This window comes from Delphinus delphis, chromosome 3 (genome assembly GCF_949987515.2).
Source record: "Delphinus delphis chromosome 3, mDelDel1.2, whole genome shotgun sequence".
Taxonomy (NCBI): Eukaryota; Metazoa; Chordata; class Mammalia; order Artiodactyla; family Delphinidae; genus Delphinus; species Delphinus delphis.
Window position 1 is genome coordinate 13,528,392 of NC_082685.1, and position 18,213 is coordinate 13,546,604.

General features: G+C 53.2%; 1 protein-coding gene across 4 annotated transcripts; it reads right to left on the reverse strand.

The window, feature by feature from the left end:
• Positions 1-2,754: 2,754 nt before the first annotated feature.
• On the reverse strand, positions 2,755-12,151 carry CCDC124 (coiled-coil domain containing 124). Of its 4 annotated transcripts, none has more exons than XM_060006678.1 (5): positions 12,109-12,151; positions 7,975-8,144; positions 3,983-4,172; positions 3,321-3,435; positions 2,755-3,204 (listed from the first exon to the last, which is right to left on the reverse strand). In XM_060006678.1, the coding sequence occupies exons 2-5, from the start codon at positions 8,131-8,133 to the stop codon at positions 2,997-2,999; spliced, it is 672 nt and encodes a 223-aa protein (XP_059862661.1). In that variant the 5' UTR covers positions 8,134-8,144; positions 12,109-12,151; the 3' UTR covers positions 2,755-2,996. The 4 variants fall into 4 exon arrangements, with proteins under 4 accessions (XP_059862661.1, XP_059862658.1, XP_059862659.1 ...); XM_060006675.1 differs by having other exon boundaries at positions 7,975-8,235; positions 12,109-12,134; XM_060006676.1 differs by lacking the exon at positions 12,109-12,151 and adding an exon at positions 11,836-12,000.
• Positions 12,152-18,213: the final 6,062 nt, after the last annotated feature.

Consider the following 18,213-nt stretch of genomic DNA (forward strand, 5'->3'; position numbering starts at 1 on the left):
CAGGCGCAGTGAGTGTCCGGCGTCCCCGTGGCGCCGCCTGGTCGTCAAGGCAACGCGCGCGAGGAGGGCTGGGAGCGCACGGAACTCCCGTCTCACGCCCCCTCCCGCGCACTGCGGCGAAGCCGGGGATTCCCTGCTGCCTGCACGCATGCGCGAGCCTGGGATTCCGCGGGGATGAGGCCAGAAAGCGACAGAAGAGGATTTTCTTTGAAACAGAACAGTCGTTATTACCGTCGTCTTTATGTGTGAGGAATGAAGGCGGCCCTCTCAGCAGCTGTCCTAAGTTTTACCTTCATTCTCTGGCCTACCAGCCGTCCCCCTACAAGTCCCCAGCAGAGCTTGCCACGCGCAGCTCCGGTGCTCTTCCTACTCTCTGCTCACACACCTGCCATGGCTCCCCGTCGCCCTGGGGCGAAGTCCCATTCATCGCCCCATTCTTCAGCGTGGTGTCCAAGGCCGTGCACGCTCCGCTGGCTTCTTCCCTCCAGTTAATCACCATTGGTCCCCGATCTTCCCTAATCGCCGGCCACAAATACCCCAACGTGGCCATGCAGGAGGTTCCTTTGCCAAGCTCTTCTTCAGTATCTGCCCTTCCTAGGTACCATCTCGTTGATTCTCGAGATGGCCTAGGATTAGATACTATTTCAGTCCTGTTTTATATAGGCAGAAACAGGCTCAGACCCATTAAGGCCCTGGCCTAAGGCCCCCAGAGGTAAGAGGGGGAGCTCAAATGGCTCCACTTGTGGGGAGCCATCTGGGCTCCTCCACCCGTTATTCGGCTGACACCTCAAGCCCCAATTCCGGGCCCCACCTCCACCCCGCTGGCTCACCAACAGCCTGGGTGCTTCCTGGCTATGTGACACAGGCAGATGACTTAGTTTTCCCATCTAGAAAGAAGATCAATATAACACAGGGCTGTCCCCGGGGCTCCGTTAAATGACATTACCATGTGCTAGGCCAGGGCCCAGCATCCAGTGGATGCTTCTCACAGCATCTCACAGTGGATTCTTCTCACAGTCCTCTCTGGGGAGGATTCAGCTCGTTGGCACCCCCTGTAGGGCTCCTTCTGTCTGTCTCACTTCCCTCAACCTCCACGGGGTCGTCCTGGGGTCCACCCTAGATCCCTCACATGCCCCCTAGTCCTTGTCTCAGAGTTGGTTCCTGGGGAAATCCCCAAACTAAGCCAGCGCTCAATATATGTTGGTTCGGGCTTCCCTGGTGGCGCAGTGGTTGAGAGTCCGCCTGCTGATGCAGGGGACGTGGGTTCGTGCCCCGGTGTAGGAAGATCCCATATGCCGCGGAGCGGCTGGGCCTGTGAGCCATGGCCGCGAAGCCTGCGTGTCCGGAGCCTGTGCTCCACAGCGGTAGAGGCCACGACAGTGAGGGGCCCACGTAACGCAAAAAAAAAAAAAAAAAAAAAAAAAAAATATATATATATATATATATATATATATATGTTGGTTAGTTTTTATGTCAGCTACCATTGTTTCAGGTACCTGCCATACTGCACTTCAGCTGTACCCAATTATTAATGGCACGCCCCCCCGCCCGCCCTTGAACAGGAGTTGTGACCTCCAGGCCTTTGCATGTGTGGTTCCTTCAGCCTTTTCTGTCCCTTGTCTGTGTGGAAAACTCCCATCCTTCAAGGCCCTCCCTCCATGAAGACTTTTACCTCCCTACTTCTGGGCAGAGCCTGGCTCCCTTAGGCTCAGCCGTGATCCCACAGAGTTGGGGACATCTGTGAGGATCTGCATCCGAGACTTGACACCTGGGAGAATAGAGTTCTTGGCATAGGCCTGAGAGGGAACAAGTCTGCTGTGTTGGAGAAGTTGGGAACAAGGAGATAGTGGGGACAGAGCTGGGGGGCTGGTGGAGAGTGAGGGGGATAGGGGCCAGAGGTGCAGGGGCAGGCTTGTGAGTGCAGGGAGGGTGTCACTTGGATGGGAGCCCATAGCAGTGACCTGGTAAATGCGTGGACCCCGCCCCAGACACTTGGGCCCATCTCCCAGCTACCCTTCCTCCCTACTGACTCCCTGAGGCCAACTAAGCTGTAGGAAGCCAGAACTAAGTTGAGCTCTCACCCAGCCCTTCCCAGATATTCGGCCTCCGATGGGATACTCCTTTCTACCCGGATCCACCTGCCCACTCCAGCCTCCAGGCCCTTGCCTGCCCAGTGCCCTGCCTCTGCGACGGAAACTGACTCATCTTCCACTAAGGCCTGCTCTAAAGAAATCCTCCATCAGGAAGCCTGCCCTGTTATTCCAAATGCCTCCCGTGTTGGAATAACAGCAGAACAGCCTGCATCTCCTGACCCCAAGCACAGTATGTGACCTGGCTGCTGACTCTGAACCAGAATCTCAGGGTGCCAACAACTCGCCTCCAGCTCTCCTCTCCAGCATCTCCTGACCCCAAGCACAGTATGTGACCTGGCTGCTGACTCTGAACCAGAATCTCAGGGTGCCAACAACTCGCCTCCAGCTCTCCTCTGGTTCCGCCTCTGAAGTGCTGTGTGACCTGGAGCCAGTGCCTTAACCTCTCTGTGCTACCTCTAGCAAGGCTTCCAGGGGATGATGGTACAGATCTCTCACTGAATAACTGGCGCAGCCGGGAGCTGAGCACAGCTCTCAGCTAGCCTGCTAGGACAGGAGCGCGGTTGGGGGCCCCTGTCTTCTCTGGCTGTGGCCTGTGCATTCCACCTCATTCCAGCCCTTCTTTCCCACCACCCACCCAGTCACGTAGACTTCAAGTGCACACTCTGCCTCACCGACTGCCTTTATTGGGCACTCAGCCCCAGGGCACTGGCGCGTGCGGGAAGGGCGAGGGGTGTCACTGGAGCAGGGACCCTCGGGCGGGAGGTGTGGCCAGTGATGCCTCCTGGCCCCCAGGACGCGCGCTGCGGCCCCCAGACATCTCTGTAACCCTCGGAGCTGACCCAGCGTAAGGGCGTGTGGGGTCGTGACCCTGGCCGCCACGGGGCGTCTCCCGCAGTTCCAGGCTCACTTGGGGGTATTGAAGGGCACGGCGCGCTGATTCATGGGGTTGTCCGGCGAACGCAGCCACTCCTTCTTGAGCATCTGCTTCAGCTGTGACAGCCGCATGTTGGGGTTTTCTTGCTTGAGCCGCGGCAGCTGCGCCTCCTCGAAGGCAGTGAATGCCGCCCGCATTCTGCGCTCAGGGTGTCTGTCTGCCGCCTCCTCCGCCACGCTGGTAAAGGCGCAGGCGTCAAGGGGGGCTGGGGCGTGGCCCGCCCCGCCCCCAGAGTCTCAAGCTCCCCTCTGGGCCCCAAGCCCCACCCCAAAGACCTAGGCCCTGCCCCGTACCTGAGCACAGCGATGGCATCCTCGATGGTGCGCGCCTCCACGCTGCCCTCCTCCAGCAAGCGGCGGTTCACATTCTCCTCCAACGGCACTTCCAAGTGGCTCTTGGCTTTCTCGGCTGGGGGCGGTAGCGACCGGGGGACAGAGACATACCAGAAACAGAGAGAAATAAGCAGAGACGCAGAGTTCCATGGAGATGAGAGACACCATAGGGGAAGAAGTAGGGGAGAAAGGGAGGGAGGCAGGCAGGCAGAGAAGGATGCGGGAGAATGGAAACGCAACTTGAGCTCCCCGCCCAGTCCTACCTTCGGGATGGGCCAGTCTTGCCCGCCCAGTCCCCAAACTAACTTCCCGGCAGCCCACCACTCAGGAGGCACCTCATACGTGGCTGCTGTCTCCTCACCTCGGGGCACCACATCAGCTGTGGGGACCCCGGGGAGCACAGGCCAGGGTCAGGTGCAGAGTAATTACACGCCTGTGTGCCTATGGCGTCCGTGCTCAGAGCCAGGCCTGACGAGACACCGCCCACCCACCCTTCACCTTGCAGAGCCCAGGCAGCTTCTCTGGAGGTGGGGAGTGGGGTCTGGACTCAGTTCAGGGGGTAGGCCCACTGCCTACTGTTTATCAGGTAAAAGGGCAGCTCCAGAGTGGGCCGAGGCCCTCACCTGGGTCCGGGGCTTCCTTGTGCTGATAGTCTCGGCGGAGCGTCTCCTCAATCTGGGCGCGGGTGACCTTGCTGGAGGTGGCCACTCGCGGGGCCTTGACGCCCTTAAGCCTTGAGTCCTCCTCCTCCAGCAGCCGCTGTGCCTCCTTCTTGCGCTCCAGCTGCTCCAGGCGCCGCTTCTCCTTCTCCTCCTGGGGGATTGGGAGTCAGGAGTGGACCCCGTCCCACTGGCATGGGGTCCAGTTTCCATCTCAACCAGTGTGGATGGAGGCCTTGCTGTGTGCTAGACCCCATGATGGGCGTAGGGGACACGGATGGGAGCACAATGAGCCTACCTGGGGGCTCCCATCCTATATGACTAGGGAACAACAGGGAACCTTGGCCAAGGCAGTGGGTGGGTGGCTCCTGAAGAAAAAATGACACCTGGGCTGGAGGAGGAGCCAGCCAGGAAAAGAGCTGGGGAAGAGGAGAGTCCTTAGTGGTGGGAATGGTGGGTGCAAAGGTCCTGAGGCAGGAACCACCTAGCATGACAGAGGAACAGCACAGAGGCTGGTGTGGCTGGAGGGAGGAGGGGAAGTGTGGAGGACGAAGACGTGGGGAGGGCAGAGGTGGTACCATGGGGAGCCTCAAGGGCATGGGGAGGGGTTTGTACTGGATTCCAAAGGTGACAGGAGCCACTGGGGTCTGGACCCATTTGCCAGCTGGGACAGCGCTTCTGGCTTTATAGCCAGGAGCCCTTGGGAGGCACCATCGAAGTGTTCCCAGCTGAGCATCACAGGGGCTGGGACTGATCCCACCTTGACTCCCCAGGGAGGCCTGGATGCCAGCTGGTCGAGGGGACATGTGGCCTGTAGGACTTGTCCTTGGTCGCTGCCCCTCCACTACTACAGGGACAGAGCGAGGTTCTGGTTCCTTTGTAGTGCAGTGTGGCTGTGTGGCCGTAGGCTTGGAATATTCTGCCGCCTCCCGCCCAGCACTCCCAAAGGGCCCTGCACTGCAGGCACTCCCACCTGCCCACTCACTGCCTGCAACTCTGCCATCTGTCCGCCAGGCCTCAGGGACAGTCCCTACAGCTGCAGTGTCCCCCATGACAGGGCTAACTGCCCCAGAAAAAGAGGTTCCTGAGGACACGTACTGGGCCTCTGACCTCCAACCTGCCTGCCTGATAGGAAAAAAGCTGGGGGGGGTTGGGGGGACGGGGAGGGTGGTGGTTAAAGATCAAGGCTGTTTGGGCACAGCTGCGAGGATCCCATGTCTGTGGTCAGACACCTGGGGTAGGGCCATCGTGCTCTGAGTCTCAGTTTCCCCATCGGTCAGAGGTAATGTCCTCCTGAGGCTCCCCGACCACTGCATAGTGCGTGTACAGCCCACATTCACCCTGTCCACAGCACGGCCTTGCCTCAGGGCCTTTGCACTAGCTGTTCTGCCCTGCTGGAGCACCACTGCCAGCTTCCTTTCCTGATTAACTCTGGCTCATCCTGAGCTCCTGGCTCTCTGTCCTTCTGCTCTACCACATGGCTCTTTCCTGTGTTCCACAAAGCCCTGTTTTCTAGTCTTCCGGTTATCTGGTTAGTCCCTGAGGCAGGAGGCAGGCCCTGGCCCAGCACACAGTAGGTGCTTAAGTAGTGTGCTGGATGAATGAGTGAATGAATTCCAGAAGGCTCCAATCTCAGGAAGGACATGCAGAATGGGGCCATTAGTCTCTAGGGACATGGGACTGAGGCGGGAACATGAGCGGTTATACTTTGACGTTCGGCAGACTTTTTTGAAAAAGACGCTCGCAGTTTTTTATAAAGGCCAGTTAGCAATTGGCAGCATCTGGTGATGGGTGAAGGATGAGGCTGCGGCAGAATATTCTGCAGCCATCAAGAATGAGCCTCATAAGTAACTGAGATGGAACCCAGAGAGTCAGGTGCTCACTGCCGAGTTGCTTAATATGGAACAAATGGAAACGAAATGCCAACCTCTGGGCGGGCTGATGAATTACGGCCCAGCCCAAGGCCGATGGCTGGCGGCTGGCAGAAATCTGGCTGTGTGACCCCATTTAACGGAGGGCATGGCCTTTAGGGTATGGCATTGGGTGAGAAGAGCCTTTGGTGTCACATGGGCGGGAGATGCTCGTTTTCTTTTAGTGTTTTGGAACAAACGTGGATTTGTTTCTTTTTCATAAAAACAGTATCTTTTTAAAGCAGCTGTCACGTAAGGAAAGAAAGAGGGACCGGGTGTGCTGTGTAGACTGTGGGCCCCCCTCACTCATCAGCAGGAAGAGGGATAAACAAAACCCAGAAAACCACCCCATGGGGAGGGAGAACCATCAACAGCTCCAGGTAAGACACTCGGTGGGGGGGGGGGGGTCCCTGGTGGTCTAGTGGTTAGGATTTGGCGCTTTCACTGCTGTGGCCCAGGTTCAATCCCTGCAGCACAGCCGAAAAAAAAAAAGGAAAACACTCAGGCGGGGGGACTGCCTGGGAGGGGCATGGGGGCTGGGAATGTTCTAGAGAGCAGGGGTTGGCAAACTCTGGCCCTCCACCTGTTTTGGTAAAGTTTTAGCCTATTTGCATACGGTGGCTTTGTGCTACAGCGACAGGGTCGAGTAGCTTTGAGAGCCTGTCTGGCCCCTATTGCCTGTCGGACCTCTGCCCTGTGCGTTCTTCCAGGTGTGTGCTACACAGGGGAGTGGACAGGCAAATGCTCCCTGGGCCACACCCCTGGGGCATGGACGCTTGCAAGGCTATTAGTCAAACCTCATCACAAACCAGACAGCCTGGCTCCAGCCCGGCTCCAGCCCAGCTCCAGCCCCTCCTCACAGCCCTGTGACCTGGACTTCCTGTCTTGTCTGTGCCTCAGTTTCCTCATTTAGAGGATGGGGATGACACCGAGGCCCAAGATGCAGGCCTGGGGAGGGCTCCTGGGGCCCTGGGCTGGGCTGCTGCCACTCCCAGACTGTGGAAAGGTCTCCGGCTTTTCTGTCTAGATAATGGATCCCTGGCAGACATTAGTTTTCCTTTTGGGTTTTCAACTTTCCTATATTGTCAAAATGTTGACAGTCAAAAAGGAAATTTAAAGACCTCCATGGACCCAGTGCAACATTGAGGGCGCTGAGGGGAGGGAACCAGTGATATTCAATTCCGACTAAAAACAAGGCAGGATCCAGCCCTGCACAGAAAGACAATGGGAAAAACTCACAAAAGTGCCCAGGCGCCCCCTGAACTGGGCATGCAGGGATGGTGTGTCACCACTGCTATTCCAGAACCTTTAACAGTCCCAGCTGGAGCCTATCACCAGCCCAGGGGGCTAGAAGAGGCTAAGAATGGTTTCTGGTGCCACCTACTGGGCCAAGAGGGTCAGCATCAGCCCTGAACCACTCCAGACACCAATTAAGCACCCGCTCACTGTGTGTGTGGCACTGCGGGCCCCCGCAGGAGACGGCCAACCATCCTGGCCCTCTTTTGTGTTCTTATAAACACCTGGAAATGCCTCCAGGCCCCAGGTCAGCAGGTCTGAAACAGGATCTATCAGCATGTGTCAGCCTCGGCACTGCTGACGTCAGGCTGGCTCACCCTGCTGTGGGGCCATCCTGTGCGCTGCCAGGTGTTGAGCAGTATCCTGGGCCTCTGCCCACCAGATGCCAGTAGCACCCTCCAGCTGCCAGTTGTGACAACCAAAAATGTCTCCAGATGTTGCCAAGTGTCCCCTGGGTGCGGAATCGCTCCAGAGTGAGGTTGTGCCAGTCTAGACCAGCCCTGGCATCACACGAAGGAGAGAGACAAGCTCGTGGAGGGCTTGCCATTTCCTAAACGTGCCAAGTCCTGGCCACCCCAGGGCTTTTGCACGAGACTTTGCCTCTGTTTCTGTCTCCCTTCTTGCCCTTGCTCCATGTCCAATGACTCCTCACCCTTCAGGCCAAAGACCCAGGGGCCTCTCACCGCCTTCTACTGTGTTGACCGCCCACCTTGCCCATGGGTGGGGCGTGGGAGCCCAGGGCCCACCCACCTTGCGCTGCTCCTTCCTCATGACGTGTTTGTCCTCATCCTTCCAGTAGGCATCCTCCAACTCCTTCTGCTTCTTGGCATCAGCTGCTGCCTTGGCTTCAGCCCTCCGTGCCCGGGCCGCTGCCGATTTAGTGTTCTCGCCCTGGAACTTCTTGGGCATCCCTCAGAACGCTGTGAGTGGAGGGCAGGGACCAGTGACTCTGGGGCATCCACCCTTGGCAGCCCCAGACTCACGCCCCCCTTGGGGCCTCGGGAGCTCTGTCTATAAAACAAGGGCTTTATTTATTAATCTCTCTTTAAAAAAAAAATCTACTGAGGTGAATTTTACATAATACAAAATGAACCATCTTAAAGTGCACAGTTCAGTGGTATTTAGCACATTCACAATGTTGTGTAACCGTCCCCTCTGTCTAGCTCCAGAACATTTCCATCACCCCCAGAGGAGACCCGTCCCCATGAGCAGTCCCTCCCCACCTCCCTCCCCCAGCAACCACTCATCTAATTTCTGTCTCTATTGATTTCCCTATTCTGGACTTCTTTCGCTCAGCATCATGTTTTCGAGGTTCATCCATGTTTGATCATCTGTCAGAGCTTCATTCCTTTTTATGTCTGAATAATATTCCATTGTACGGATGGGCCACATTTTGTTTATCCATCTGTCCATGATGGACACGTGGGTTGTTTCTACTTTTCAGCTCTTACAAGTCATGTTGCTCTAGATCCCTGCGGGCCAGTCTGTGTGTGGACCCTCCCACTCTGCCGGCTATGAGGCCTCAGTGTCCCGGCCCCACAGCCCTGAGGCCGAATCCCCCTCGCCCTGGGTAAGCAGCTGCCATGAACTGTTCCCAGTGATCCAGCCCAGGCTCACACAGCCAGGAGATTTTAGAACAATCGTAAAGCTGTTGTCCAGCTGGTCTGTGTGAGTCCCATACTGGGTGCTGGGGAAATGATGACACCAAATGGGAGGTGCCACCCTCCCCACACCCAGTCCCCTACTAAGCATTTTATATGGCCCAACTACATTGAAAGCTCTCAAAGCCTTAAACACAGGGACTGTCCTTATTCCCTTTCGAAGGTGGGGAAGTCAAGGTACCTGGCTAAGTTGCACAGGGCTGAGCCTGGAGTCTCACCTCTAAAGCCTGCCTTTCAGGTGAGGAAGGGAAGACAAGAAATTAAGATCACCCCACCTCCAGAGTGCTGACTGAGGACACAAGCACTGTGTGGTCAGGGCAAGCCTTCAGCTCTCCAGGCCTCAGTTTTCCTCATCTGGGAAATGGGCTGATGTCCATCACTCCTGGTTGTCCTCTCCCCACTGAGAATCTCCAGCTCAGTCCCTTGCTGAACCTTGGAGAAGTAGGCCCAGCATCGAGAATGATGGGGAAGGAATGTGGGGGCCATCCTGACTCAGGACCACCAGGCAACCCCCCACCACCAACCTCCTAGCTGTGTGGCTTATGGGGGAGGGGGCTCCCATCATCTGAGAAGTAGGGTTGATTCCAGTCCCTCCCTGCACAGGATGCAAGAGCTGCCATGGCAGGGCTGGATATGCCAGCCTGATCCTGTACTTCTCCCAGCTGCTCCTGGGCCCCCTGAATCAAGCAGTCATTACTGAGCATCTACAATGTACCCAACAGAAAACCTCACCTGGATTTCCCAGAAGAGCACTAAGAAGTGGGTGGGGGTCACAGTCTAAGTGTCAGGTGAGGAAACTCCCCACATGCCACCTCTCCCTCCATCTCCCCCTCACTCTCTCAGCAGCAGCCACACCAACCTCCTTGCCTTTTTTCAAGCCTACCTGTTCAAGCCTACATGTTCCCACCTCAGGGCCTTTGCACTTGCCCTGCCCACCACTTTTGCTCCTCTTTTTACCCAGTTAATTCCTATTTAAACTTCAGGGCTCAGCTCAGGTGTTGCCACCTCCAGGAAGCCTTCCCTGACACACCCCCTGACTCTCAGACCATAAACTTCTCTCTGAGGTATTTGTTTAGGTTGCTATCTATGTTCATTTACAGGATTATTCGACAAATGTCCATCTTCCCCACCAGGCTGGGAGCTCTATGAGGGCAGGGCTGGGACTGCTTCAGTCAGTGCCCTGCAGAGTAGGGGCTCAAAAAATGTTTTGCGCAAATGAATGAACAAGCATCTATTTCCAGGGTTCCCTCAGTATTTACTTCACACTCTGTGTTGTGTCCAAACTCAGCTTCTCACTTCTCTTCCCACTCACTTCCCTCTCCAGCCTCTGAGCCTTTGCTCTTGCTATGCCTTCACCCGACACACCCTCCTCTGTCCCTTCTTCCTGTGAAAACCTGCCCACTCACAGAGACTCAGCCCCAGCATCTCCTCCTCCTCGTGTTGCTTAAGACCCCCAATTCCATCCCAAAGCCTGACAGGGCTTTTCTGACCCCCTCTTCAGGCCAGGACTGAATATTTATGTCCCTCCAAAATTTATATGTCGAAGCCCTAACCCTCAATATGACTGTATTTAGAGACAGGGCTGGGACTTCCCTGGTGGCGCAGTGGTTAAGAATCCGCCTGCCAATGCGGGGACACGGGTTCGATCCCTGGTCCGGGAAGATCCCTCTTAGATGCTGCAGAGCAACTAAGCCTGTGCACCACAGCTACTGAGCCTGTGCTCTAAAGCCCGCGAGCCACAACTACTGAGCCCGCGCACCACAACTACTGAAGCCTGTGCGCCTAGTGCCTGTGCTCCACAATGAGAGGCCACCACAATGAGAAGCCCGCACACTGCAACGAACAGTAGTCCCCGCTCGCCACAACTAGAGAAAGCTCACGCACAGCAACGAAGACCCAATGCAGCCAAAATATAAATTAACTAATTAAAAAAAATGGTACCTTATACTTTAAAAAAAAAAGAGAGAGACAGGGCCGGTGAGGAGGTGATAAAGGTTAAATGAGGTCTTAAGAATGGGGCCCTAATCTAGTAGAGCTGCTGTCCCTATAAGAAGAGAAAAAGTCACCAGAGCTTGCTCTCTCCACCATGTGAGGACACAGTGAGAAGGTGCGCATCTGCAAGTCCGGAGGAAAGCCTGCATCTGGAACCAAACTGGCTGGTACCCTGATCATAGACTTCCCAGCCTCCACAATTGTGAGCAAATAAATCTGTTGTTTAAGCCACCCAGTCAGTGGTATTTTGTTATGGCAGCCAGAGCTAATACAGACAGCTTTTCTCCTCTGTTTGATAAACACTCACACACATACACTTTGTCATTCAGTAAACACGCACTGTACACCTAGTATGTGTGGGATGCTGGGGAAAGAGGCAGTGCTCATGGGCTTCCTGACAGAATGGGACTCCCAGGCTTGTTGGGAGATAGACAATAAGAGTGGTAACTCCAGATCAGAGCTGTAATGGGGCCATATGGACGCTGAGGAAGTCGGGAGAGGGGCTTCTGACCCAGCCTGGGGAGGGATGGGGAGGGGGTGTCAAAGGGCTTCCTGGAGGAGACATCAAAGGAAAGACTTAAGGGAGTGGGGAGATCCAAGCCCCCAGGGGTGTGGGGGAGGCAGGCTGGGAAGGGGATTTGTATTCCAGGGTATGGGAAGGTGCACAGGGCGTCAGAGCCCTCTGGGGTTGGTAAGGAGGTGAACTGGAGAATTGAGACAGAAGCATGGAGCTCAAACAGGGGGTCTACGGAGTGGCTTTGGCTAAGCAGTGGGTACACTTAGGGGGGAATCAAGACCTTCGTGGTTGACTGGATGTGAAAGTAAGAAAGAGAATAAAAGATGAAACTCAACGCTGCCTCCTCCAAGAAGTCCTCCCGCTACCCCTTCTAGGCTCCCCCAGCCCGTCGTCCCTCTCCCCAGCCCTGATCCCATTGCAAGAGGCCAGGGACGTCCGTACCCAGCTCTGTCACCCCCAGGCCTGTAAGCTGCCCAGGAGCAGGACCGGAGACAGGTGGCCTCGAGCACGACGCTGTCCCTCCGGGTCTCAATCGTCCGCTCCGGGAAATGGGCATAGCCCCTGCGGGAGCCCTGGAGACGGTGGTCAAAAACGCCTCCGTCTCCGAGCACCCCATCTCCAGCCCTCCCGGGGAGGTGGTCCCAGGCCCAGCAGCCCCGCTGGGCCCACCCGCACCCCGCCCCCCGGCTCCGCCCGCGCCGCTGCCGCTCCTACCTCCTTCCCCCGGCGCCGGCCCGGTCGCACCTCCGTGACGTCACCGCAGGGCTTGCGCGCTGGGCCCCAGGGGGGCGCGTGCTGATTACGTCTCGGCTCCTTCGCCATCTTGGTAGAGGAGATGCTGCTTTGGTCTCCAAGCCAAGGGCGTTAGCCGTTTCTTTTTGTCTTCAAGAAGAGAATATTTTATAAACCCTCATCCCTTGCGCTCACTTCATATGTTAGCTAGTCAGGAGAGGAGAGCAGAAACTACAATCTGGACCATTGTCTCTACAAAGATGGCCGTTGCCCAGATGAAAAATGGAGTCCTCGGTTTCACATGTGGGTCTGGCGGCGTCAGTCAGGAGTTGCTTGGCCGCCAGAGCGCGCCAGAACCCGCGGTCCGCGAGTGGTGAGTAGACGCGCTTCGCCTGAGGAAGACTCAGGCCCTTCGCCATCGCTTTGTTCGTTGAAGACGCTCTCCTAGTACACATTCTCTGCCTCCCTCCTGCGAAGTTGAAGTGGGAGGGAGCAGGAGAAAGGAACAGAGAAGTTAAAACACTCCGCGCTGTCCAGGTGGGGAAACAGGCTCAGAGAGGAATTGAATTTGACCAAAGTGCAGTCGAAGGACTCAGAATCCCTCCTCCTGGATTGCTATCCACCCGCGCACACACCTTGCTCTTTTATTTTATTCAACAATTAGGTTTTGGGGCCCAGTTTGTCCTAGGCACCTATGCTTTAGATTTTCTGCACTTACGAAGCCTCAGTGTCCTCATCTGTAAAAATGGTAGTACAAGGGGGCTGAGAATGATTATACTGGGCCTGGCTGTACGGAGAGAAGCAGGGCGTGGATTTAGGAGCAGTTTAGGCAGGACGGGTTGACCACGGAGTCCATACTCCAAAAGGCAATCCCAGTGACACTGCTGGCAGCTGAGTCGGATTGTTTACCTCCCCTGCTCTCAAGCTTCGAGTGGGTCCCCACTGCCCTGCAGGACTCACCCCACCTTCCCATCTCATCTCCTTCCTCTTCCCCACTCTCTCTCAGCTCCAGCCACACCAGCCTCCTTTCTCCCAATTGCCAGACACAGTCCTGCCTCAGGGAATTTGCCTGTGCTGTTCCCTCAGCCCGCAGCTTTATGCACGGACGACTCCTTCACTCCTTTCAGGACTTGGCTCAAATATCCCTTCCTGAGAAAGACCTCCCTGACCTCCCCAAGGATCAATAGTTGGTGCCCCGTCCCCAGCCCTCTTTATTGCCTTCATAGCATCAACTTGCTTTGTTGGTTTACCTGTTTATTTTCAGTCTCCCCTATGGCTGTGATGTCTGGAGGATGGAACCCCTTCACCTGGAATATTTGTCACCAAGAAGAAGGGGCTCAGCATAAACATTTATTGTTGTTCAATATGGGGTTGGGGGTGAAAGTGCCAAAGGCAACACCTAGTTAAGCTTCTACTGGTAAAGATCCAGGTTTTAAAAAGAAAAAAAAAATTTTTTTTTTTTAATTTAAAAAACGAGCCAGGCTTGTCACATCTTCCTGAGGGCGGGAGCCTCTTGTGTCTGTTGACATATCTGAGGGATGCAGGTCAAGTGAATCGTTCCAGAACAAGTTAAGTCTTATACAAGGAGATTTCTGCCACCTCCCAGGCCACAGGGCACGGCTCCCATTCCTGAGAACTCTTGACTTCTATTGCTGTGACATTCTATAGCTCTTAGAGGCTCACATTCTCTAGTAAGTATTGAGGGTCTACTCTGTGCCTGTGCTAGGAGCGCAGCAGTGAATGAGACAGACACAGTCCCTGGTCTCCTGGGGCTCACAGTCAGGAAATCATACAAAAAATTATGATCCTAACCTTGGCCGGAAGATGTGCGCCGTATTGAGAGTGGGCTATAGAAGCCTGCAGGAGATTTTATGTGACACACACGGTTTTATCTGATACAATGATAAATTTTATTTCTCTATTATATATTTGTATATTCATATACCCCTGTATGCCTAAATACACACATAGAGAGCTATATTAACATACTGCACTGCAAATTGTTACATGAATAATGTACACAATGAGGAAAATTCAAATTTGGGTCTTTTTTTCCCTGTAAAGTGGCTGTTACTTCATGTTAAGATGTACAGACATTGCCTTTTGTCCCCCAAATATTGTTAACTCTTATGCTTTTTGAAATGTTCCCAACTTGTTTTTTGAAAAGATCCCTTACTTTTGAAAAAAATTAAGTCCCTCATAACCATTGTTTATTGCCGGGAAAATATTTCTTGTCTTTATGACTTAAATCTTTTCTCCAGCAACCATCATGATTTTACCTTTCCCAAATTCAGTCTCCAAATTCAGAATAAGACAACTCTGAAGATGTCTTTTATGCCTCAACTCTCGTTGGGCATCCTGAGATTGCCATTGGTTAACACAGATATTTGTTCCTTCACCTATAGAAGCAAGGACAAAAGTATCATCAAGTTTGTCTAGAATTCTTGGGGACTTGGTGGCCCGGTGGTTAAGAATCCGTCTTCCAATGCAGGGGACGCGGGTACGATCCCTAGTTGGGGAGCTAAGATCCCACAGGCCGCAGGGCAACTAAGCCTGTGCACCACAGCTAGAGAGGAGCCCATGCAGGGCAACTGAGCCTGTGCTGCAACTACTGAGCCTGTGCACCAGAACTACAGAGAAGCCCCCCACAATTAGAGAGAAGCCTGTGCGCTGCAACGAAAGATCCCACATGCCAAAACTAGGACCCGACGCAGCCATAAATAAATAAATAAATATTTTAAAAAAAGTTTGTCTAGAATTCTCCAAATTTTAATTAACTCCAAACTGTTAGGAGAGCTTTTTCATTTACCAAATTTAGGATTTTTTTTTTAAAAGTGACAAAAAGAGAGCCATATTCCTCCGTTGGTTGTACTGATGTAAAATTTGCTAAGATAAGTATCTTTCAATGATTGTATACTTTTCAGGTTACTAGAAGCATGGCCATGCAGAAGCACAAAGATTGCTACGAAAAGCAACTGCAAAAGTATTTGTTTCTTGGATTCTAGATCCACAAATTCTTTTCTTTTTGTTCAGTGAAAGGGATGGAGAGGCAGTAGGGATCTTGACTCAGTCACATGGGAGTCGTCCAGCACCATTGTTTATTTCAATCTTTCATTGGATTCAGTAGCCAGGATTCAGTAACCTTGTGTAAGAACTAGGGCAGCAGCAGCAGAATTTGTGGAAGCTTCAGTGACTGGGTTCTGGGGTCTCTGCTCAACTAATTGGACCCCATGCCTGCCTGCAGACTGCGCTTCAGATAGAAAACACTCAGCATTCTCAGCTCCTGCGAGATATTCCTGTTTTCCCTTTCACGTGTCACTCTCCATCACCGTAACACTCTAAACCCTGCCACCCTCCTTTCCTCCTCAAAGAAGGGGAATCCACAGTTGCCTCCCCATGTTAAAGAATTATCCCAACTCAGGACACCCCTGGTGGTCCAGTGGTACAGAATCCGCCTTTCAGGGCAGGGGACGTGGGTTCGATCCCTGGGCGGGGAACTAAGATCCCACATGCTGTGGGGCAATTAAGCCCGTGCGCCACAACTACTGAGCCTGAGCGCCTCAACTAGAGAGAGAAAACACGCATGCCACAACTAGAGAGAAGCCCATGCTCCACAATGAAGATCCCGCGTGCCACAACAAAGACCTGATGCAACCAAAAAATAAAAAATAAAAGAATTATCCTGACTCAGGGGTGATCTTATAGAGCTGTGCTGTCCATTAGAAATAAAGGTAAGGTGGGCCACTGATTGGGTTTAATACTTCCTAGGCACCACATTAAAAAGGAAAAGAAACAGATGGAATTCATTTCCTGATAAATTTCACTTAGCCCAATGGAGCCAGGATGTTGTGACTTCAACAACTAATAGAATTCTAAAACAAGACATAGCAAAGATCTCAGAAATCTCCCATCTTCCAAGGTCTAAACTTGCCGATAGCCTTGTTGGCACTAAAAATCAAACACCTCAAGTTATCTCATTGTGAGTAAATAGTAGTCTGACATGCATTTGATGGTTCCACTCCCAATCCTGAAGTCTATCACAGGCTGACGTGACTAAATACTGCAGGAGACTCGGAGGTTGCCCACACAGTATCACTGACACGTGCAAGCTGCTTTTCCACATTGTCCACGTAAGCAATCCCAGCATCACCTGAAACCTCAAGAGACAGTGTTCTGAAAAAGTCATCAGAGGAAATCTGCCCTTGAATCTTTTTTTTTTGCGGTATGCGGGCCTCTCACTGTTGTGGCCTCTCCTGCTGCGGAGCGCAGGCTCCGGACGTGCAGGCTCAGTGGCCATGGCTCACGGGCCCAGCCACTCACACGGCATGTGGGGTCTTCCCGGACCGGGGCACGAACCCGTGTCCCCTGCATTGGCAGGCGGACTCTCAACCACTGCGCCACCAGGGAATCCCGAATCTTTTTTTTTTTTTTTAATTTATTTTCTGGCTGTGCAGCGCGGCATGCAGGATCTTAGTTCCCCAACCAGGGATCGAACCCGTGCCCCCTGCACTGGGAGCACGGAGTCTTAACCACTGGACTGCCAGGAAAGTCCCTGCCATTGAGTATTGATGGAAAGAGTTTCATCAGGCTCTGTGATCTGTGTTTCCCAATTAAAAACAGTTAGTTCATCTTATCCTGACCCCTGGATATCCCTTCCATTGGGAGACCTTAAACTGAGGATTCTTGGCACGCTCTAGAAACCTACAGCTGCAGTAGGTAGACAAGTCCCTGTGAAAATTAACAGAGGGAAATCTCATTTAAAATGGAGTCAGGAAGCCCTGAAGGGGGAGCTCTCCCTCTCACAGATATACCTTCTGTTGCAGCTTACTTTACACTCCTGGGCAGGAAGAAGACTGCTACCCCTACAGGAGAAAGGTTTTTTCTTTGCCCAGCAACAGCCCAGCCAATGAGAAACTACCACAACTCACCACTGTCACCACCCTGAATTCTTGCTTTCCTCCGGTGGACTTTCCTTCATAGCAGCGCCCCCCCGCCCCACTTCCCACTTTCCTCTGTAAAGAAATGTTCTCCTTTGTTCTCTGGACTTGCACATGATTTGCCGTAGCTTGCATGGGCTGAATTGCAATTCCTCTGCCATTCCCTAGTAAACTCATTTCACTAGTAAAATAACTGGCTATTTTAAAGGTTGACACCCCCTACCCCCCCCCCCACATAAAGCATCAGCTGTGGACGACTTCCTCCCAAGATTAATTTTCTGATTCCACAGTCATTTTTTAACTTTGCTTTCCCCCTGTTCATCTTGCGTATTATCGTATGTTGGCACCCTCTATTAAATGGCTGAAAGTTTTCTCAGTATGCTCTTTCTCATCTTCATCCTGGACTAGAGACCTCCTATGGTTTCCTTCTGCCGCTTAAACAAGAAAAAATCTCTCGTGTGTGTGTTTCACAGACTGCAGCTACTCTTCTGGATAATAGCTGATTGCTGCGTCTTCATTCCCCACCTGATCCTGCTGACAAAAACGTAATAGCTATGCCTCTAAACAATTCAGAAGATAGATGTTGAGGGTTGACTTGTGTCTCCCCAAACTACCTATTCAAATCCTAGCCCCTGGTACCTGTGAATGCGACCTTATTTGGAAATAGGCTCTTTGCAGATACAATCAAGTTACAATGAGGTCATATTTGATTAAGGTGGGCTGTAAGGCAATGATGGTGTCCTTATGAGAAGAGGAAAATTTGGACACAGACGTACAGAGGGAGAAGGCCACGTGAGGACAGAGGCAGAGACTGGAGTGATGCTGCTCGAAGCCAAGGAACTCCAAGGACTGCAGGCAGCCACCAGAAGCCAGGAGAGAGGCACGGAGCAGTTTTCTCTCTCAGTCTCCAGAAGGGTCCAACTTGCCGATGCCTTGATTTCAAACTGAGAAAGTCAAAATAAATATCTGTCAGTTTAAGCCACCCAATTTGTGGAACTTTGTTACAGCAGGCTCAGGAAACTAACATAGTAGATTTCCTTCTATAGGCCGCTCCTACTATGTACACTTTCCTCACCTACTTAATCCCAAAAGGCATTTTGTAAAAATTGGATGTTGATCTAAGGTCAACAAAAGGCTTCTGCTGCGGTCA